The 23,907-nt window shown below is 41.7% G+C and overlaps 1 protein-coding gene across 1 annotated transcript; it reads right to left on the bottom strand.

Moving 5' to 3' along the window:
* Positions 1-174: 174 nt before the first annotated feature.
* On the bottom strand, positions 175-13,418 carry LOC311114737 (heme-binding protein 1-like). Its single transcript, XM_084189974.1, has 4 exons — positions 12,994-13,418; positions 2,338-2,476; positions 1,432-1,612; positions 175-1,222 (listed from the first exon to the last, which is right to left on the bottom strand). Exons 1-4 carry the CDS (start codon positions 13,069-13,071, stop codon positions 1,045-1,047), a joined length of 576 nt encoding a protein of 191 aa, XP_084046100.1. The 5' UTR covers positions 13,072-13,418; the 3' UTR covers positions 175-1,044.
* Positions 13,419-23,907: the final 10,489 nt, after the last annotated feature.

Below are 23,907 nucleotides of genomic sequence, written 5' to 3'. Positions count from 1 at the left end.
CCAGTATTTTAAGTATTATTTTTTGTTTGTATAGAACTAAAAAATAAAAATAAACGTCAGTATTGCACAAAAAATCTTATTAGTAGTATCTTGAATAACATAATTAATATGATATGAAACACTATCAAACCATGACGATATCGTCAATCCATATTTTCACAGAAAATCACACACTATACAGAGGTATTTTTAAATAGTTTCAAGAATCATAATAAATAACATTACAATTCCAAGACTTCAAATACAAGCACACCAAAACATTCACTACACACAACTGCTGTCTTGAATAATGTTAATGTGATCATCACAGAAGGATTAGACATCTCGAAAGATAACATTTAAGGAATGACTAATATATTTCTCCTTCATATCCTCCCCACCAACTAATTCATACTAAGGAAAACATTTGACTATCACTACTCTATGGCTCAATTCCTAATTTATTTCCAATTCCCTCCCTTGGGAAAAGGGTGCTTTTTAAAACTTAATTTAATGACTTATTGAATACTTAACTGTAATTTTGTTTTTATGGTGTGTGACGTGAAGCATAATTTAATTAGACTGCTGAATAGTGATATGTGTACAGCCTGATTTAATGTGCTTTTCTTCCAAGCACTATGAAGCATATTTTAAGCGGAGTGTCAACCCCTGGGTGTACAAAATTTGAACTTGAGTTAATGATGTACCATCTGTACCACCTATAACACACAGCAGTACTTTGTGGTTAGTGGCTCCTACTACTAGGCCACTTAATATCCAGTTACTGGTAATGGTACTGTACTATTGCACTACTTTGGGCCAGTAACTATATAGCCCGCTGCCCATCCCTCCCCTTATGACCTTTCAATAGTCTAATAGTATTCTTTGCATCACCTCTCCTTCATTTGCACTGATTTGAAAACAAATCCCATATTATTTTCACACATCCTATTTTTTTGGGATGAAGATCAAGATGTTGAGTAATCAGTGAAGACGAAGGAGAGGAGATGATGAGAGGAAGCGACTATAGACTATTATTAAGAGTCAGTCTTAATAATGCTGCCCTTATGGCTCCTCCTGTAGGAACCACACCTCGTTGCGTCGGCCGTAGGGTTTCATTGGCGGGTTGTAGGTGCAGCAGAAGTACTGTTTCCGCTGAAAAGGGGCAGTCTCACCCAGAGTTTTGGTTAGGCGAGAGGCCTCTGCCCGATACTCAGTCTCCCCTGCAAAGCCTCCAAACTGCCTGTGAAAAGAAAGGTGAGGTGGGTTGGAAAGGAGAGAGAAAGAGGATATGTAATCAAATAAATTATGAATATTAAAGTACATTTTGTATCGTAAAGAATTAAAAAACAAAGTTTTTTTTATTTTTTATTCCCATGAATTCCAAAATGTGCATATGAAATGATGGCATGTGCTTGTCAGGGAAGGTGAAGACTGCATGGAGACACCCACAGTGAGTAGACGGTCATGCCGGGTCGATCCTCGATCCTGATGGCACTGTCGGTGGGCACAGGGGGACTGACTTGGTAGTTGGTGGGAATCCTGAGGCTAACCACCAAACGGCGTGACATCACACCATCGTCCCTGGGATACACTGTGATGATAACCGGTGCTGTCGTCCCCATTGCCTCCCCTTGGAAAGAAAGATACAGAGGACAGATAGATGGGATGGCAGACAACTTACTGCAACAGTGTTATTATGTGTACCGGAGCGCCAAGTCTAGGTCCAAAAGGCTTCTTAACAGCTTCTACCCACAAGCCATAAGACTCCTGAACAGCTAATCATGGCTACCCGGACTATTTGCATTGCCCCACAACCCACCCCACCCCAACCCCCTCTTTTATGCTGCTGCTACTCTGTTTATTATTTATGCATCGTCACTTTAATACTTATCTATTTTTTACTTAACACTTTTATTTTTATTTGTATTTTATTTTCTTAAAACTGCATTATTGGTTAAGGGCTTGTAAGTAAGAATTTCACTGTAAGGTCTACCTGTTGTATTCGGCAAATGTGGCAAATAAAATTTGATTTGATCAAGTTCATTGCCTCTTAGGCCCAGTTTCATACTGACCTCTAGCATCAAACAGAGTAGACACTTCTTAAGTCACCCTTGAAGATCTGAAACACTATCTAACCCTCTGGTAGACTAGGAAGAGTTTTCCCCATATTGCTTGCTTACATCAATACTTTCAGATATGCACATTATATCTGTGGCTCGATTCAATCCGTAGCGCTGAAGAGCTGTGCTACAGCGCGATAGAAATGTAAAGGCAATGTTAGAGCCGAGCCCCTAGACCTTTCTGAGTTTAGGGCCACTGACTGACAGGACAGGCCCTGCTCTCTGATTGGCTCACCTTGGTCGTTGCTTCCCCCAATGTACACGAGCAGCTTCCTCACTAGCTCCCCCGTCACCTGGTCAAAGGTCCGCCCCTCTGAGCTCACTGAGGCATACTTTGCACCATCGTACCTCCGCACTTCGTAGCTGACCCCCTCCTGGGGAAGAGAGCGGGAGGCCAAACGTGATTCACCAATGACACACATGTTGACAAACTGTTCAGAGGGAAGGAAGCCACACACTACTGGGGGGTTAGAGGGAGGTGGGGCTGTGATTGGCGATATGCAATGAGCAGAATCTGTGCTCACTGATGCCGGTGTAACACTTGGAGTGGAAACGAACAGAGGACAGCCAAATGCCCCCAGAAAAGGATCTAGATCAAACATATTACGCTGATTTGATTCCAGTTCTTTCCTGCTCTGCTCTCAGGGCCCCATAGGGTTTAATGAAGCCTAGAGAGAATAATGGGACAGAGATGCCTGTTCTTACATAAGGCCAGACCATAGGGGCACGCACGAACGCACACGGCAGAGTGGGGTTAATGTGGAGTGTACACACACTCACTGACTTGCTGCCTGTTCTTATACATGTTATGGTGTACTTGACCTAAGAGTTAGGCTTATGCTGAGAAACATCAACTATTAAATAACAGAGGAACGTTACATTTCACACACTCCATAACCAGTCTTGAGTAAATCTGTTCCACTGAAAGGGACCTCAATGGTCACATTTTTTAAACCAAATAATTTTGTATTTAGATCGAATACACTAAGTTATCCCTTGTGTTGTAAATCAATCACGCTGAATAAGAATGCCTGCTACATGACTACTTACAGTGGGGAAAAAAAGTATTTAGTCAGCCACCAATTGTGCAAGTTCTCCCACTTAAACAAATGAGAGAGGCCTGTAATTTTCATCATAGGTACACGTCAACTATGACAGACAAATTGAGATTTTTTTCCCCAGAAAATCACATTGTAGGATTTTTAATGAATTTATTTGCAAATTATGGTGGAAAATAAGTATTTGGTCACCTACAAACAAGCAAGATTTCTGGCTCTCACAGACCTGTAACTTCTTCTTTAAGAGGTTCCTCTGTCCTCCACTCGTTACCTGTTTTAATGGCACCTGTTTGAACTTGTTATCAGTATAAAAGACACCTGTCCACAACCTCAAACAGTCACACTCCAAACTTCACTATGGCCAAGACCAAAGAGCTGTCAAAGGACACCAGAAACAAAATTGTAGACCTGCACCAGGCTGGGAAGACTGAATCTGCAATAGGTAAGTAGCTTGGTTTGAAGAAATCAACTGTGGGAGCAATTATTAGGAAATGGAAGACATACAAGACCACTGATAATCTCCCTCGATCTGGGGCTCCACGCAAGATCTCACCCCGTGGGGTCAAAATGATCACAAGAACGGTGAGCAAAAATCCCAGAACCACACGGGGGGACCTAGTGAATGACCTGCAGAGAGCTGGGACCAAAGTAACAAAGCCTACCATCAGTAACACACTACGCCGCCAGGGACTCAAATCCTGCAGTGCCAGACGTGTCCCCCTGCTTAAGCCAGTACATGTCCAGGCCCGTTTGAAGTTTGCTAGAGTGCATTTGGATGATCCAGAAGGGGATTGGGAGAATGTCATATGGTCAGATGAAACCAAAATAGAACTTTTTGGTAAAAACTCAACTCGTCGTGTTTGGAGGACAAAGAATGCTGAGTTGCATCCAAAGAACACCATACCTACTGTGAAGCATGGGGGAGGAAACATCATGCTTTGGGGCTGCTTTTCTGCAAAGGGACCAGGACGACTGATCCGTGTAAAGGAAAGAATGAATGGGGCCATGTATCGTGAGATTTTGAGTGAAAACCTCCTTCCATCAGCAAGGGCATTGAAGATGAAACGTGGCTGGGTCTTTCAGCATGACAATGATCCCAAACACACCGCCCGGGCAACGAAGGAGTGGCTTCGTAAGAAACATTTCAAGGTCCTGGAGTGGCCTAGCCAGTCTCCAGATCTCAACCCCATAGAAAATCTTTGGAGGGAGTTGAAAGTCCGTGTTGCCCAGCGACAGCCCCAAAACATCACTGCTCTAGAGGAGATCTGCATGGAGGAATGGGCCAAAATACCAGCAACAGTGTGTGAAAACCTTGTGAAGACTTACAGAAAACGTTTGACCTGTGTCATTGCCAACAAAGGGTATATAACAAAGTATTGAGAAACTTTTGTTATTGACCAAATACTTATTTTCCACCATAATTTGCAAATAAATTCATTAAAAATCCTACAATGTGATTTTCTGGATTTGTTTTTCTCAATTTGTCTGTCATAGTTGACGTGTACCTATGATGAAAATTACAGGCCTCTCTCATCTTTTTAAGTGGGAGAACTTGCACAATTGGTGGCTGACTAAATACTTTTTTCCCCCACTGTATAATGCAATGGAAATACTAGATTATGCATTAAACTCTATTTAAAACTAGGGCTGTACATACATAGAAGGCAACAATTAGGGCTGTGATGATACCAGTATAGCAATATTTTTTCCATGGCAAAAATATAAACACAAAGCAGACTAAACTCTTTGGTTCTTTAAAAACCTGCTGTATTTAACATATTGTGTGCTATAGTTTGGAAAATAAATAAATGTGACTGGATGACAACATAATGATGTTTGTTTCCAACATTAGGGCTGTTTTCATAAAGAAGTTATATCTGCTTCGTGTTTTGTTGCCTTGCCTTGCCGCGTCACTAACAAGTATCACTGAACAGGCATCTCTGGTATCGTCTTGGCCCTAGCAACAATATTGATATGGGATTAATTGTATTAACTGATACAGGGATTGAACTGTATTGCTGATTAACTAAAAGGTTTGTAGCTAAAAGGTTTATTTTACTCCAGCTGGTCTAATTGCGATGTCAAGAACTTGTTCATAGTGCTTCTGACAGTGAGCTCCAAAAGTATTGGGACAGTGACACATTTTGTTTTGTTTTGGCTCTGTACTCCAGCACTTTGGATTTGAAATGATACAATGACTATGAGGTTAAAGTGCAGACTGTCAGCTTGAGGGTATTTTCATCCTTATTGGGTGAACCATTTAGATACAGCACTTTTTGTACATAGTAGGCCGATTTTAGGGGACCAAAAGTATTTGGACAAATTCACTTATATGTGTATTAAAGTAGTAAAAAGTTAAGTATTTGGTCCCATATTCATAGCACGCAATGACTACATCAAGCTTGTGACTACAAATTTGTTAGATGCATTTGTTGCTTGTTTTGGTTGTGTTTTAGATTATTTTGTGCCTAATAGAAATGAATGGTAAATAATGTATTGTGTCATTTTGGAGTCACTTTTATTGTAAATAAGCATAGAAAATGTTTCTACACTTCTACATTAATGTGGATGCTACCATGATTACGGATAATCCTGAATGAATCGTGAATAATGATGAGCGAGAAAATATAAAAGTGTTTAGAAACATTCTATTCTTATTTACAATAAAAGTCTCCTAAAATGGGGGGACTATGTACAATAAGTGCTGTAATTTCTAAACGGTTCACCCGATATGGATGAAAATACCCTCAAATTAAAGCACACAGTCTGCACTTTACCCTAATAGTCATTCTATCATTTCAAATCCAAAGTGCTGGAGTACAGAGCCAAAACTACAACAACATTCACTGTCCCAATACTTTTGGAGCTCACTGTGTATGTCACTGTGACCAACATTAACAATACATGTAGATGACATGTTCCAACAGCAATAATTGAACACTTTGTTCCTGAGTTCAGTCTAAAGGTGCAATTAGTGTGTGTGCTTAGCTGGAATCCTGCAACCTCTGTATATAATTACTCTGTGTCTCAGCTGGGTAGACGTGGGCCATAATTATTGTGGATGTGCGAATATTAGCGATTCATTTCATATTCAACCCACTCTCTTTCTTTCTCTAACTTTTAAACAAATGGTTTTAATTAGTTTGAATGTCACCACTCAATGTCATGTGAAGTTTGTAAACCTCTTACAGAGAGAAGTTGACATTTGAATCTTACATGACAACTATATCCTCTAAAACCATTCAGTTGGCTTGGAGTGTGAGCCTGTCTTGTGTATCAAGAAATGGATAATGTGCTGTCATTATATAATAAGCATACTGTGATGTCAACTTGTCCATCTAATCAAATGTCTTGTCATTACTAAACAATGCATCGTGCCAAGTAAGATAATTTCAGAGGAATTAAAACATTGCGTAATATCAATACTGTGTGGAGAACAAAAAACATGAAATTAAAAAGAATAGCGTTTAAAGTTAGAATCCTTAGTTGAAACAATAACATAGAGGTCACCCGCCTCTGTTTTGGTAAAAAGCTAAGGGATGGGCCTGGAGAAATGTAACCTCTCTCAAAGTCATAGACAGAGATATGGATGCAAGGACTGACCATCCATGATATCAAAATGATAGTTTTAACCATGTTTTTAGGCTATACAGTGTTTGTTTACATTTATGTTGTTTACAAACATTGTGGTGATGGGCTAGGACAGTTGAGGGTACGACAGTTGAACTAAGCTCATGAGGCATTTATGTTATATTCTTCAAGAATCAATGGGTATATATCCAAAAATGGATATAGCAACTAAGGATTCTAGCTTTAAAGCCATCTCCTTCCATTTGTAAGCCCTGAAATATGAGGGCCCACCAAGGTGTGTGTGTGTGTGTGTGTGTGCATGCTTCTGAGCATGTGCAGACAGACAGTTCTCCTGTATTCAATGTCAGTTTTAATTAAGAGGGTACGGTGTCAGACTCAAGTTCAACTCTGATTGGGTGTCCGTGTGAGAAGTTAACAGATTTAGCACTGACTGACTTCAAAACTGTCAATAGCCTGTCTATCGCCTATTTAATGGCCACTCATGTGCCTATTGATACAAAGTCTCTCTTTTTCATTTTCTTCATACAGTGTTTTTGGTCTTCTGGTTGCCTGTTATCGATTGAAGTAGTTCCAGATTCATGATCAAATCAAATCAAATCAAATTTTATTGGCCACATGCGCCGAATACAACAGGTGCAGACATTACAGTGAAATGCTTACTTACAGCCCTTAACCAACAGTGCATTTAAAAATAAAACAACAACAAAAAAAGTGTTGAGAAAAAAAGAGCAGAAGTAAAATAAAATAACAGTAGGGAGGCTATATATACAGGGGGGTACCGGTGCAGAGTCAATGTGCGGGGGCACCGGCTAGTTGAGGTAGTTGAAGTAATATGTACATGTGGGTAGAGTAAAAGGATGGGGTGGGGGGGCAGTGCAAATAGTCCGGGTAGCCATGATTAGCTGTTCAGGAGTCTTATGGCTTGGGGGTAGAAGCTGTTGAGAAGTCTTTTGGACCTAGACTTGGCACTCCGGTACCGCTTGCCGTGCGGTAGCAGAGAGAACAGTCTATGACTAGGGTGGCTGGAGTCTTTGACAATTTTGAGGGCCTTCCTCTGACACCGCCTGGTATAGAGGTCCTGGATGGCAGGAAGCTTGGCCCCAGTGATGTACTGGGCCGTACGCACTACCCTCTGTAGTGCCTTGCGGTCGGAGGCCAAGCAGTTGCCATACCAGGCGGTGATGCAACCAGTCAGGATGCTCTCGATGGTGCAGCTGTATAATTTTTTTAGGATCTGAGGACCCATGCCAAATCTTTTCAGTCACCTGAGGGGGAATAGGCTTTGTCGTGCCCTCTTCATGACTGTCTTGGTGTGTTTGGACCATGATAGTTCGTTGGTGATGTGGACACCAAGGAACTTGAAGCTCTCAACCTGTTCCACTACAGCCCCGTCGATGAGAATGGGGGCGTGCTCAGTCCTCTTTTTTTCCCACAATCATCTCCTTTGTCTTGGTCACGTTGAGGGAGAGGTTGTTATCCTGGCACCACACGGCCAGGTCTCTGACCTCCTCCCTATAGGCTGTCTCATCGTTGTCGGTGATCAGGCCTACCACTGTTGTGTCGTTGGCAAACTTAATGATGGTGTTGATGGTTTTGGCTCTGAACAGGGAGTACAGGAGGGGACTGAGCACGCACCCCTGAGGGGCCCCCGTGTTGAGGATCAGTGTGGCAGATGTGTTGTTACCTACCCTTACCACCTGGGGGCGGCCCGTCAGGAAGTCCAGGATCCAGTTGCAGAGGGAGGTGTTTAGTCCCAGGATCCTTAGCTTAGTGATGAGCTTTGAGGGCACTATGGTGTTGAATGCTGAGCTGTAGTCAATGAATAGCATTCTCACGTAGGTGTTCCTCTTGTCCAGGTGGGAAAGGGCAGTGTGGAGTGCAATAGAGATTGCATCATCTGTGGATCTGTTGGGGCGGTATGCAAATTGGAGAGGGTCTAGGGTTTCTGGGATAATGCTGTTGATGTGAGCCATGACCAGCCTTTCAAAGCACTTCATGGCTACAGACGTCAGTGCTACGGGTCGATAGTCATTTAGGCAGGTTATCTTAGAGTCCTTGGGCACGGGGACTATGGTGGTCTGCTTGAAACATGTTGGTATTACAGACTCAGTCAGGGACATGTTGAAAATGTCAGTGAAGACACTTGCCAGTTGGTCAGCACATGCTCGGAGTACACGTCCTGGTAATCCGTCTGGCCCTGCGGCCTTGTGAATGTTGACCTGCTTAAAAGTCTTACTCACATCGGCTACGGAGAGCGTGATCACATAGTCATCCGGAACAGCTGGTGCTCTCATGCATGCTTCAGTGTTGCTTGCCTCGAAGCGAGCATAGAAGTGGTTTAGCTCGTCTGTAAGTCTTGTGTCACTGGGCAGCTCGCGGCTGTGCTTCCCTTTGTAGTTTGTAATAGTTTTCAAGCCCTGCCACATCCGACGAGCGTCAGAGCCAGTGTAGTACGATTCAATCTTTCTCCTGTATTGACTCTTTGCCTGTTTGATGGTTCGTCGGAGGGCATAGCGGGATTTCTTATAAGCGTCCGGGTTAGAGTCCCGCTCCTTGAAAGCGGCAGCTCTACCCTTTAGCTCAGTGCGGATGTTTCCTGTAATCCATGGCTTCTGGTTGGGGTATGTACGTACGGTCACTGTGGGGACGACATCATCGATGCACTTATTGATGAAGCCAGTGACTGATGTGGTGTACTCCTCAATGCTATCTGAAGAATCCCGGAACATGTTCCAGTCTGTGCTAGCAAAACAGTCCTGTAGCTTAGCATCTGCGTCATCTGACCACTTTTTTATTAACCGAGTCACTGGTGCTTCCTGCTTTAGTTTTAGCTTATAAGCAGGAATCAGGAGGATAGAGTTATGGTCAGATTTGCCAAATGGAGGGCGAGGGAGAGCTTTGTATGCGTCTCTGTGTGTGGAGTAAAGGTGGTCTAGAGTTTTTTTCCCTCTGGTTGCACATTTAACATGCTGGTAGAAATTAGGTAGAACGGATTTAAGTTTCCCTGCATTAAAGTCCCCGGCCACTAGGAGCGCTGCATCTGGATGAGCGTTTTCCTGTTGATTTATGGCCTTATACAGCTCATTCAGTGCAATCTTAATGCCAGCATTGGTTTGTGGTGGTAAATAGACAGCTATGAAAAATATAGATGAAAACTCTCTTGGTAAATAGTGTGGTCTACAGCTTATCATAAGATACTCTACCTCAGGCGAGCAAAACCTCGAGACTTCCTTAGTATTTGATTTTGTGCACCAGCTGTTGTTTACAAATATACACAGACCGCCACCCCTTGTCTTACCGGATTCAGCCGTTCTATCCTGCCGATGTAGCGTATAGCCCGCTAGCTGTACAGTGGGGAAAGAAAGTATTTAGTCAGCCACCAATTGTGCATGTTCTCCCACTTAAAAAGATGAGAGAGGCCTGTAATTTTCATCATAGGTACACGTCAACTATGACAGACAAAATGAGAAAAAAAAATCCTGAAAATCACATTGTAGGATTTTTAATGAATTTATTTGCAAATTATGGTGGAAAATAAGTATTTGGTCAATAACAAAAGTTTCTCAATACTTTGTTATATACCCTTTGTTGGCAATGACACAGGTCAAACGTTTTCTGTAAGTCTTCACAAGGTTTTCACACACTGTTGCTGGTATTTTGGCCCATTCCTTCATACAGATCTCCTCTAGAGCAGTGATGTTTTGGGGCTGTCGCTGGGCAACACGGACTTTCAACTCCCTCCAAAGATTTTCTATGGGGTTGAGATCTGGAGACTGGCTAGGCCACTCTAGGACCTTGAAATGCTTCTTACGAAGCCACTCCTTCGTTGCCCGGGCGGTGTGTTTGGGATCATTGTCATGCTGAAAGACCCAGCCACGTTTCATCTTCAATGCCCTTGCTGATGGAAGGTTTTCACTCAAAATCTCACGATACATGGCCCCATTCATTCTTTCCTTTACACGGATCAGTCGTCCTGGTCCCTTTGCAGAAAAACAGCCCCAAAGCATGATATTTCCACCCCCATGCTTCACAGTAGGTATGGTGTTCTTTGGATGCAACTCAGCATTCTTTGTCCTCCAAACACGACGAGTTGAGTTTTTACCAAAAAGTTCTATTTTGGTTTCATCTGACCATATGACATTCTCCCAATCCTCTTCTGGATCATCCAAATGCACTCTAGCAAACTTCAGACGGGCCTGGACATGTACTGGCTTAAGCAGGGGGACACGTCTGGCACTGCAGGATTTGAGTCCCTGGCGGCGTAGTGTGTTACTGATGGTAGGCTTTGTTACTTTGGTCCCAGCTCTCTGCAGGTCATTCACTAGGTCCCCCCGTGTGGTTCTGGGATTTTTGCTCACCGTTCTTGTGATCATTTTGACCCCACGGGGTGAGATCTTGCGTGGAGCCCCAGATCGAGGGAGATTATCAGTGGTCTTGTATGTCTTCCATTTCCTAATAATTGCTCCCACAGTTGATTTCTTCAAACCAAGCTGCTTACCTATTGCAGATTCAGTCTTCCCAGCCTGGTGCAGGTCTACAATTTTGTTTCTGGTGTCCTTTGACAGCTCTTTGGTCTTGGCCATAGTGGAGTTTGGAGTGTGACTGTTTGAGGTTGTGGACAGGTGTCTTTTATACTGATAACAAGTTCAAACAGGTGCCATTAATACAGGTAACGAGTGGAGGACAGAGGAGCCTCTTAAAGAAGAAGTTACAGGTCTGTGAGAGCCAGAAATCTTGCTTGTTTGTAGGTGACCAAATACTTATTTTCCACCATAATTTGCAAATAAATCCATTAAAAATCCTACAATGTGATTTTCAGGAAAAAAAAAATCTCAATTTGTCTGTCATAGTTGACGTGTACCTATGATGAAAATTACAGGCCTCTCTCATCTTTTTAAGTGGGAGAACTTGCACAATTGGTGGCTGACTAAATACTTTTTTCCCCCACTGTATGTTATCCATGTCGTCGTTCAGCCACGACTCGGTAAAACATAAGATATTACAGTTTTTAATGTCCCGTTGGTAGGATAACCGTAATCTTAGGTCATCCAATTTGTTCTCCAATGATTGAAGATTGGCTAATAGGATTGATGGAAGCGGCAGTTTACTCGCTCGCCGTCGGATCCTTACAAGGCACCCCGACCTAGGTCCACGATATCTCCGTCTCTTCCTCATGCGAATGACTGGGATTTTCTTTGTCAGGCCAATGTCTGTAAATGTGTCTGTCAGTGTCACTTGATTCCACGCTCTCTCAGTCAATTGATCTGGCAGTCCTCTTTGCTTTCATCTGTCTGGCTTTGTCTTGTCTCTAAGGTAGTATTTGATTAAGAACTCTGTCAGGGTGCACAAGTAAATTATATGGAAGCTCGTACATCACTAGTTTCACCAAACCCTTTCCCAACCAACCAACCTCAAGAATTATCTGTCGCTATCTGTCTGTCTCTCTCAGAGAACACAACCTTGCCTTCAAGTGTAGCAGTATACACAGTGGTGCCACTACTGAGGTAATGGGGAACACACACACAGAGATCTGCCCCTACCCCCTACTATGCTTTCATCTGTCTGACTTTGTCTTGTCTCTAAGGTAGTATTTGATTAAGAACTCTGTCAGGGTGCACAAGTAAATTATATGGAAGCTCGTACATCACTAGTTTCACCAAACCCTTTCCCAACCAACCAACCTCAAAAATTATCTGTCGCTATCTGTCTGTCTCTCTCAGAGAACACAACCTTGCCTTCAAGTGTAGCAGTATACACAGTGGTGCCACTACTGAGGTAATGGGGAACACACACACACACACACAGAGATCTGCCCCTACCCCCTACTATGAGCTCACAGGTGCCAGGAGATAAGGTGTAATTAATAATGGTTGGTTTCAAAAGATCAAACACTTTAAAGGTATTGGTATTACAGAACCCTTTAAATGCATAATACATAGGCCTACTGATAATCAAAATTGATTTTTCTTGAGATCATGGTAGGATGGGGCTATGGAAGGTTTGGGGCCAGTAGGCTAGTTTCACTGCAATCAGTGACTAACAAATTAAACATTTCTTAGAATAAAAAAATATGAGCGAGATACTGAAGAGATCTCTCTGTAATGACCAGACAGTTGTTTTATGCACCAAACAAGACGGAGGTGTACAGTGGTGCGCGAGATCAAGTGATGCAATGCTTGACTGACAGACACACACACTTAATTTATGTCAAGTTGAAACTGACAGGTCAAGGTGTATCCTACCTTGGTCTCGCTGCTGAGCAATTTGTAGTCCGTTTCTTCGGTGTTCCCGAAAATTGTATTCTTTATCATTCCAAACATCGCGCACTGGCCAGGTCACCACTCTGCTGCGCCTGTTGTCCCTTTATCCTATCTTATGTTGCCGCCTGTGTTTCTGTAGCTTTTGCTTCCTTTGTGAAATAACGTTCTTATTTCATAATCTAGGCTACCTTCTTATTTTTCGCCTCCTTTTAAAATCACATACAGAAGGAGATTCTATTCAACTATGTTGTACACTACTTTCCTTGATCCATGGACTTATTGGGCAAATCAAATCCTATATCTATTCAAAAATCCATTATTTTCCGCTATTTATATAGATGTTGTTACCTAGTCGTCCAACTAGGTTGAAATAGTGAATCTTCCTCCAAGCTCACTAGATGAGTTGACGAATTACAGCCACACGAATATAAACAACTGTCTCCGCCCTCCCTTCCCCGCTTCGACTCTTGGTTTTCTACCCTTTCCACTTAATATCTAACCTACTTTTCATTCACTTAACGTTAGTGATTCCCACCGATTGTCGTGCACATTATTGCAGGCAGTAGCATGGCCTAGTTTATTTAATTCGTGTTTAGATCTCCACTGCGTAAGGTTATACTCGCATTAAACATTCATACACTGAATACTTAATGTAGCGGTGTAGCCTACTGTAAGTAGTGATACAGAATCGTGATTGAAATGAGAACCTGTCATTCGATTTTCACATACCATCTCAAAACATTCACATAGCAGTGACATGCTTGTGCAACATTATGTTATCTATCTCCAGCTGTGTGTTAAAGTAATTAAATGTCTTGGTATGCATGGAGGAGTGGGGTGTAGAGAAGCGTGTTATTTTGCGACTTTATAACAATATAATTTGACGCTTTCTGTTGGTGTTCCACTATGCATTACATTTCCACTGTATGCGTGTGGTCTGTGGGTGCTGCCGCGGATGTGCATGCATGTCTTGTCCCTATGTGTCACAGTGTGTTGCGTAGCCTTATGGTCAATCTATTTAAACCCACACAGAAGACAATCTTAGTCACCGTGTAACAAATGGAATGGGGGAGTGTGACGCAGCTACACAGATTTAACTAAGAAAAGGGGATGAATAGAAGATAATAAATAGTCCAATAGGGGCACAGTTAATGATGACGGAGGCTTTCTTTTTGTACGATAATCAAGGATGAAAACATAGCAGCAAAGGGCAAAGAACGAAAAAACATTTCCCAGAAGGTAATACATGTTACTCATATAAAAAATATATAGAGACATTTAGTGGAGGTTTTGGTAGAAATGCCAGTTTGCCATTGACACAAAAATGAAACAAATTAATCGGCTAGTACAAAGCAACAAAACTCCTATCTGCGGTTTTCCATTGTGCTGGTAATACTCTACTCTTATAAACGCCTACCTAAGAGACAAAATAAAGCATCTTTTTATACTTCCCTTATGTATGTTGCATGCCCTAGCATTATCTAAGACCTTTCCTTTATTTCGCTGGTGGCTGGTCTTTGCATTCTGTTTAATCCACTGGCCAAAGGAAGTGAAGAACATAAAATGTAAAAGATCAAAGGCCACGCAATGAGTTCACATCCATCTGACATAACATACCCTCTTTGTAATGCTTGATATTTTAATTAAGCAGGAATTTTAATTACCTGATATCCTCAAAAATATACATAGGCCTATGACTGAAATAGTTCTCATCGGTTGTATCTGCCAAGTATGAGTGCTTTAACTGAACATCATACCTTGCTCCAAGGAAACCTTACTGAATTTAGAGGTCGAAAGGGATATCATTATTTAATTTTGTATGGCGTTATATTGAATTGGTTCTGGTTTATTAGTAGATTATTAACAGGCACTAGCAGCATATGGATTGCAAGAAAAGTGAGATGTCATGGTGACCCGATAAAACAGTGATTAATACTTTAATTGGCAAAATCTGTCCCATTGTATTTACAAATATTTTAATTACAGCCATTGTCTCCAGACAGACATAGAAAGTGAGGAGTGGTAGGGAGAGCTGGGAATCTCATGTTTCTAATAGCTTTGATCCTCCCTTGTATAATCACAATTCACAGTCCTTGTTCATCACAGCCTTCATCTCTTCCTCTGTTTTGTAAAATAGCATTAGGTCCAGCGTGATGATTACAACCCTCTGGTGTGGTAGGAGCCTCTTCTCCCTTCCCTTCTCTCACTTCTCCCAGCCCTTCCCTCCAGGCTGGGTGGGCAGCCTGAGCCCCACAATTCCCGCCATCTCCTCTGTGTCACGCTGCCCTTTCCCATGGTAGATGTCGTAGAGAGCCAAGTGTTGCCGAGTGGAGGTGAGCAGACAGAGGTAGCTGGGCAGAATTAACATAAAAAGCATGTATAAGGCATGCATAACAATGACACTAACGTTGCCATCTTGAAGGTTAATTTATACAGAAATTACACTTGCAAATAGATATGATACATTTACTAAATAAATATGAAGTGCCTAGTGAAAGTCTAAACACCCCTTGCACGGTCTTCACATTTTGATGCCTTAAAATAAAATCTAAAAGGGATTCAATTACACAACCTACAGTACTGCACAATTTCAAAGTGAAAGAAAGTTATAGAACATTTTCCAAATTAATCAACAAATACAAGATGTCTTGATTGCGTGTCTTCACACCCCAGAGTTAATACTTGGTGGAAGCATCTTTGGCAACCATTACAGCTGTGAATCATTTTCATTAAGATTCTACCAACTTTGCACAACTCTTAAGGCAACATACTGTATATCCATCGTTTTTAATCAACATTTCTCAAGCTCAGTAAATTTGGTTGTGAATCATTGATGGACAGCAATATTTAAAATCTTCAATCTGCTTAAAAAAAAAAAAAAAAAAAACGTAGACAAGTCAGGACTGAGACTGTACCCGTCAGGAACAATCAACCACTTTTGAAAGCCATTCTGGTGTGTCTTTTGCATTAAAATGCCATGTCCAGTGAAGCAGCTGTCGATGATTTTTTTGGAGTATGTAACATGCTGTGCAACTTCATCGGGAAGCCAACCGTGGCTATTCTGTACAAAGGCGATACCCAGAAACGTATCTTGGACCAGAGATGGACTGGCCACTTGGCAACGGTCAAAGTCATATCCACATTACTGACCGAGGTGGAAAACACACCAGGCCTTGGAGCGGAGGTGCGCGTCGAGGCTACGGGGCTGCTTCGTGCCATTACGCAGCACAGTTTTCTTTTCATTGCGCACCTTGTTATGAAACCGTTGTCACTTTTCGAGCCGCCTAACAGACTACTACAGGTCGAAGATATGGACTTGTTCACTGCGGTGACACTTGTGAACAGCCCTTCTGACTGCGTGAAGACACTGCGCACAGAAAACGAGTTTTCTACACTGTGGGATCTCTGCGCTCCTCCAGCATCGGCCACCGAGGCTGTGCCGGTGGCCAAACCCTGGTCCAAGCAAGAGAAGACGCACAATTAATAAGAACCTCCGCGGATTTGCAGTTGAAGAAACAGTTGGTCAGCCACAAAGTGACATAGATGAAAAGACTGAGTTCATGAGATTGTTTTACAGTGTTATCGATGCTGTGCAAGGAGAGATGAATGCGCGTTTTGGAGAGCGCAGTAGCGAGCTCATTGGCGCACTGGCTGCTTTGAACCCAGAGGCCGAGGATAATTTCCTGGACCCATCAAAGGTAACCCCTCTCCTGGTATTAGCTGGAACTGATGTGGTTGAATCTGAATATACTGTGGCTCGTGAGTTCCTGGTGAAGAAAATGACTGACACCCCGGTTCCCCCCGAAGATGGAAAATTGACAATAGCCAACATCCTCAGCACATTCAACGGTGCACTCCAGGCTATGCCGACTGTTCTCACAGCCTACACACTTACCCTAACTTTAGGAGCTTCCACAGCAATGTGTGAAAACTAATTTTCCAAGCTCAAAAGCGTCTTCTCAGAGCATGGGCGCAGTATGCTGCACAGACGCAAAGCCCAGCTGATTCAGCTTGCTTTTGAAAAGGACCTCACTCACAAGTTTAAGTCCGAGTGGAAGGATACTTTGATGAGGAGGTTCTGCTCGGAGAAACACCGCCTCCCGCAGGAGGGACTGGAGAGAGGACAGCGATGCCTCCACTCAAAGTACCGGTAGGTTCAAAGTCTCTGTGTGTGTGTGTGTGTATATGCGTGTGTGTGTGTCTCATGGCAATGCATATCCCCCTGTTGACTGCTTCAAAATGCAATGTTTGAGAGATGCTTCTGGTGTTACATCTAATATGTTGTATAGTCAAGTGTTTTATGGATATTCATAACATTGCTTCTATGTAATGTGGTGTAGGCTATAGGCTACCTGGTCATATTGCTGTTGGTTATGTTTAATGTGATGATTACGTGCTGCGCAAATAGAGTACATGATTATTATAAATATACCTACTGTAGGCTAATAATAATTGTGCCCTCCCATGCATTTCATATGCCCCCCTTAAGACTGAGGTCTGGCGACGGGTCTGCTTGTTGAATATAAAAAGCTTGCTTGATATACTGTATGTTTTCCAATTTCTTGAAATACTTTACAAATGCAACTTATGTCTACGTGGTAACTGAAATGGTATATTCAATCCTTTTACTAGACACTCTAATCCAGAGCAATTTACATTTTCCTACTTTTTCCTACTGGTCCCCCGTGGGAATCAAACCCACAACTCTAGTGTTGCAAGTGTAGTGTCTGAATGTCTATAATTTTGCTGACGTTTGCAAATGGTGTAATAGATGAACTTTACTCTGCTTTGCTGAAGCATCTGGAAAGCATTGCTACATAGGCTTCTTGGAATAGAGGACATTTGGAGATATGTGGAGGCCAGGGATTGGTCTATCTAAAACCACCCATTTTATGTTACATAGGATAAATGCCATGTTTGAACAAAGGACGGAGGAACAACATATTTATTAAGAGATTGGGCCGTTGTTCTCCAGATGTCTGCAGAAGTCTGTAAATTGACGCTGAAATCTTTTGATATAATAAACCTTTATAATCAAAGTACAGCGTCAGCGGATTCCTTGTTCTCACAGCATAATCAGCATCGTTGTCTCGGACACTACACAAGCACCATGCTCTACCAACTGAGCCACATCATCACAAACCACTTGATGTCTCAATGTACTCAATTACTGTATTGTACATTGTTTTTCTTCATGGTGATGGAAAGTCTACAGGTACCAAACCTAGATGACCAGCCTATGTACAATACAATAATGTACATTTACATTAAGTGGTTTGTAAGGATGGTAAATTAACACTGCACAAAAAGTGGTTGTTTTTCATGTTATTTTATCAAGAAAAATATTACATTTGATGTGGATTTTTTCAGTCTTTGCCCATAACGTTTGCTGTACAGTGGCTTGCGAAAGTATTCACCCCCCTTGGCATTTGTCCTATTTTGTTGCCTTACAATCTGGAATTAAAATAGGTTTGTATCAATTGATTTACACAACATGCCTACCACTTTGAAGACGCAAAATATTTTTTATTGTGAAACAAACAAGAAATAAGACAAAAAAAACATACAACTTGAGCGTACATAACTATTCACCCCCCCAAAGTCAATACTTTGTAGAGCCACCTTTTGCAGCAATTACAGCTGCAAGTCTCTTGGGGTATGTCTCTATAAGCTTGGCACATCTAACCACTGGGATTTTTGCCCATTCTTCGGGCAAAACTGCTCCAGCTCCTTCAAGTTGGATGGGTTCCGCTGGTGTACAGCAATCTTTAAGTCATACCACAGATTCTCAATTGGATTGAGGTCTGGGCTTTGACTAGGCCATTCCAAGACATTTCAATGTTTCCCCTTAAACCACTCAAGTGTTGCTTTAGCAGTATGCTTAGGGTCATTGTCCTGCTGGAAGGTGAACGTCTGTTCCAGTCTCAAATCTCTGGAAGACTGAAACAGGTTTCCCTCAAGACTTTCCCTGTATTTAGCGCCATCCATCATTCCTTCAATTCTGACCAGTTTCCCAGTCCCTACCGATGAAAAACATCCCCACAGCATGATGCTGCCACCACCATGCTTCACTGTGGGGATGGTGTTCTCGGGGTGATGAGAGGTGTTGGGTTTGCGCCAGACATAGCATTTTCATTGATGGCCAAAAAGCTCAATTTTAGTCTCATCTGACCAGAGTACCTTCTTCCATGTGTTTGGGGAGTCTCCCACATGGCTTCTGGCGAACACCAAACGTGTTTGCTTATTTTTTTCTTTAAGCAATGGCTTTTTTCTGGCCACTCTTCTGTAAAGCCCAGCTTGTGGAGTGTACGGCTTAAAGTGGTCCTATGGACAGATACTCCAATCTCTGCTGTGGAGCTTTGCAGCTCCTTCAGGGTTATCTTTGGTCTCTTTGTTGCCTCTCTGATTAATGCCCTCCTTGCCTGGTCCGTGAGTTTTGGTGGGTGGCCCTCTCTTGGCAGGTTTGTTGTGGTGCCATATTCTTTCAATTTTTTAATAATGGATTTAATGGTGCTCCGTAGGATGTTAAAAGTTTCTGATATTTTTTTATAACCCAACCCTGATCTGTACTTCTCCGCAACTTTGTCCCTGACATGTTTGGAGAGCTCCTTGGTCTTCATGGTGCTGCTTGCTTGGTGGTGCTCCTTGCTTAGTGGTATTGCAGACTCTGGGGCCTTTCAGAACAGGTGTATACAGTATATACTGAGATTATGTGACAGATCATGTGACACTTAAATTGCACACAGGTGGACTTTATTTAACTAATTATGTGACTTCTGAAGGTAATTGGTTGCACCAGATCTTATTTAGGGGCTTCATAGCAAAGGGGGTGAATACATATGCACACATCACTTTTCTGTTCTTTTTTTAGTATTTTCTTTTAAAAATAAGTAATTTTTTTCATTTCACTTCACCAATTTGGACTATTTTGTGTATGTCCATTACATGAAATCCAAATTAAAATCCATTTAAATTACAGGTTGTAATGCAACAAAATAGGAAAAAACGCCAAGGGGGATGAATACTTTTGCAAGGCACTGTACATGTTTGAGGACAGGGTTTTGTTCTTTCTGGATGCCATTAGCATGACAATCGCAGAGAAAGGGACAGGGCAACAACCCTTACAATTCCAACTATTGAATCCTGCAAGATACTGTTCTTAATTAAACAACTACCTTTTCTGCCAAACAGAGATGCTGAATTATTATTTTTTGCCTGCGCTAAAGACGGGTCTGCTAATACTAGTAAAGGCCCAGTGCACTACTTTTGTGAAAAAAAGTATTTCTCTTTTTTTCAGGGGTGCTGCAGCACGCTCAGCACCCCTACTTCCCGCGGCTATGGCTGCCTCTCACCCGACTCACTGTCCCTCCTCTCTTTCTCTCTCTCTCTATATATATATATGGTGCACTTGATTTGCTCTCTGATCATGCCGGGTAGGCGGAGTTCTATCTTCAGACACAAGAAATGGTTCAAAATGGTAACACTTTGCGTTCCCGGCACTAGGGCTGCTGAATCATGTGCAGCTACCTCCAACAGCGCGAAATGAAAATGAAAAAATAGGAAAGCAAGGCTTTATCGTTGTTTTTTTTACAGAAAAGTTTGGTGATCGACTAGGAATGCCTTGGAGATCGACCAGTTGATCATGATCGACCGGTGGGTGACCACTGCCCTAGACACTGTTGTGCGTGAAAAGCTCAGGAGGCCGGCAGTTTCAGAGATACTGGAACCAGTGCGCCTTGCATCTACGATCATACCATACTCAAAGTCGCTTAGGTCAGTCGTTTTAACCCATTCTAACATTTAATTGAACAGTCGCTGAATGCCTCGATGCCCATCTGCCTGCTTTGTAAAGCAAGCCACGGCCACTGTCTGTAGGAGCAAACCATTTTCGTGAACGGGATGGTGTACCTAGTAATCAATGGCCCCTTTTATGGTGCTTATTGGTTTATTTGGATCCCCATTAAGCTTTTGCCAAAGCAGCAGCTATTGCCGTGAATTAGTTTTGGACTTGGGGACTGTGGAGAGACCCCTGATGGCATGTCTTGTGGGGTATGTACGGGTGTCTGAGCTGTATGTTATTTGATTATGAAGACAAGACGGAATTTTCATCACGGTTGTGGAAGAGGAAAATTTATTTTGTTATCTTATATGGCCTGAAGAAGGTGCAGGTCATCCTGTTCCTCTTAGTTTCTGTAAGATTGCTAAATCGCACGGTTTCAAGTTGCCCTTTAAGTTTTTGAAGTCCTTTTTATAACTGTTTCATGGTTACAGTTATCCCAGGATGTGTGGGAGAGTGGACGTGTCCTTGATATAATTTGTATTTCTCTTTCTCTACTATCTGTGGTGATAAACAGAAGTACTGGACTCATTTGAAGGGCATGTGAAACACCCCATCCATCCTCAGTCTATATAAGATGTCTGTCTGTGAGAACAAATAGGGAATTGAATAGATTTTCCCATGCATGTTCAAATAAAGCTTTTGTATATTGAGATTGGACTGCCTTATGCCTTGAGTGTTTTTTCCACCACACAGTAATATTTCTCATAATACTGTACCTTCAGAAAGTATTGAAACCCCTTGACTTATTCCATTTAGTTGTGTTACAGCCTGAATTCAAAATGGATTAAATAGATTTTTCTGCTCACCCATCTACACACAATACCCCATAATGACTAAGTGATTTTAATCACCTATGGCAGTGATTACAGCTGTGAGTCTTTCTGGGTAAGTCTCGATGAGCTTTGCACACCTAGATTGTACAATATTTGCCCATAATTCTTTTAAAAATTATTAAAGCTCTGTCAAACTGGTTGTTGATTATTGCTAGACAACCATTTTCAAGTCTGGCCATAGATTTTCAAGCAGATTTGAGTAAAAACTGTAACACGGCCCCTCAGGAATATTCACTGTCTTCTTGGTGAGCAACTCCAGTGTAGATTTGGTCTTGTGTTTTAGGTTATTGTCCTGCTGAAAGGTGAATTAATCTCCCAGTAACTGGTGGAAAGCAGACTGAACCAGGATTTCCTCTAGGATTTAGCCTGTGCTTAGCTCCATTCCGTAAATGTTTTATCCCAAAAAACTCCCCAGTCCTTAATGATTACTAGCATACCCATAACATGATACAGCCACCACTATGCTTGGAAATATGGAGAGTGGTAAGTAGTAATGTGTTGTGTTGGATTTGCCCCAAACATAACACTTTGTATTCAAGTTAATTGCTTTGCCAAATTTTCTGCAGTATTATTTTAATGTCTTGTTGCAAACAGGATGCATGTTTTGGAATTATTTTGTATTTTGTACAGGCTTCCTTCTTTACACTCTGTCAATTAGGTTAGTGTTGTGGAGTAACTACAATGTTATTGATTCATCCTCAGTTTTTTCCTATCACAGCTATTAAACTCTAACTGTTTTAAAGTCACTATTGGCCTCATGGTGAAATACCTGAGCGGTTTCCTTCCTCTCCGGCAACTGAATTAGGAAGGATGCCTGTATATTTGTAGTGACTGGTTGTATTGATACACCATCCAAAGTGAAAGAAATAATTTCACTGTGCTCAAAGGGATATTCATTGTCTGCTTAAAAAAAAAAAAAAAAACTCTACCAATAGATGCCCTTCTTTGTGAGGCATTGGAAAACCTCCCTGGTCTTTGTGGTTGAATCTGTGTTTGAAATTCACTGCTTGACTGAGGGACCTTACATATAATTGTATGTGTGGGGTACAGAGATGAGGTAGTCATTCAAAAATCATGTTGAACACTTATTGCACACAGAGTGAGTCGATGCAACTTATTACGTGAATTGTTAAGCACATTTTTACTCCTGAACTTATTTAGGCTTGCAATAACAAAGGAGTTGAATACTTATTGACTCAAGACATTTCAGCTCTTCATTTTTTATTAATTTGTAAAACTTTCGAAAAACATAATTCCACTTTACATCATGGGGTATTGTGTGTAGGCTAGTGACAACAAATCTCAATTGAATCCAATTTAAATTCAGGCTGTAACATAACAAAATGAGGAAAAAGTAAAGGGGTGTGAATACTTTCTGAAGGAACTGTAACTAGAAGAGAAGCAGTTAACCCTCTCGTCAACCCTCAACCAGGAAAGACTGGCATGCATGTTGTTGATGTTAGTTCTGTATGTGCAGTTAAGGGCAAGGTGTGCTGCTCTGTTTTGAGCCAGCTACAGCTTTGCTAGATCTTTTTTTGCTGCACTTGACCCTATTACCGGACAGTAATCAAGATGGGACAAGACCAGAGCCTGAACAACTAGTACAGTTGTATTGTATCAAAAACGCAGAACATATATTTACATTTTAATTAAAACAAATACAAAAAAATCCCACACCAGATACAAACATACATATACAGTGAGGGGAAAAAAGTATTTGATCCCCTGCTGATTTTGTACGTTTGCCCATTGACAAAGAAATTATCAGTCTATAATTTTAATGGTAGGTTTATTTGAACAGTGAGAGACAGAATAACAACAAAAAAATCCAGAAAAACGCATGTCAAAAATGTTATAAATTGATTTGCATTTTAATGAGGGAAATAAGTATTTGACCCCCTCTCAATCAGAAAGATTTCTGGCTTCCAGGTGTCTTTTATACAGGTAACGAGCTGAGATTAGGAGCACACTCTTAAAGGGAGTGCTCCTAATCTCAGATTGTTACCTGTATAAAAGACACCTGTCCACAGAAGCAATCAATCAATCAGATTCCAAACTCTCCACCATGGCCAAGACCAAAGAGCTCTCCAAGGATGTCAGGGACAAGATTGTAGACCTACACAAGGCTGGAATGGGCTACAAGACCATCGCCAAGCAGCTTGGTGAGAAGGTGACAACAGTTGGTGCGATTATTCGCAAATGGAAGAAACACAAAAGAACTGT

Source organism: Coregonus lavaretus (genome assembly GCF_964263955.1).
Source record: "Coregonus lavaretus genome assembly, contig: HAP1_SCAFFOLD_1250, whole genome shotgun sequence".
Taxonomy (NCBI): Eukaryota; Metazoa; Chordata; class Actinopteri; order Salmoniformes; family Salmonidae; genus Coregonus; species Coregonus lavaretus.
Note: the sequence above shows the minus strand (reverse complement) of the source record. Positions and strands in the feature narration are given on the sequence as shown.

Excerpts from the sequence above, each read along its gene's own strand:
- LOC311114737 (XM_084189974.1), bottom strand. The coding sequence starts at position 13,071 with ATGTTTGGAATGATAAAGAATACAATTTTCGGGAACACCGAAGAAACG. Across the intron at positions 2,477-12,993 it reads TGCTCAGCAGCGAGACCAAG|GAGGGGGTCAGCTACGAAGT; the intron begins GTAGGATACACC and ends TCTCTTCCCCAG. Across the intron at positions 1,613-2,337 it reads TGGGGGAAGCAACGACCAAG|GGGAGGCAATGGGGACGACA; the intron begins GTGAGCCAATCA and ends TTTCTTTCCAAG.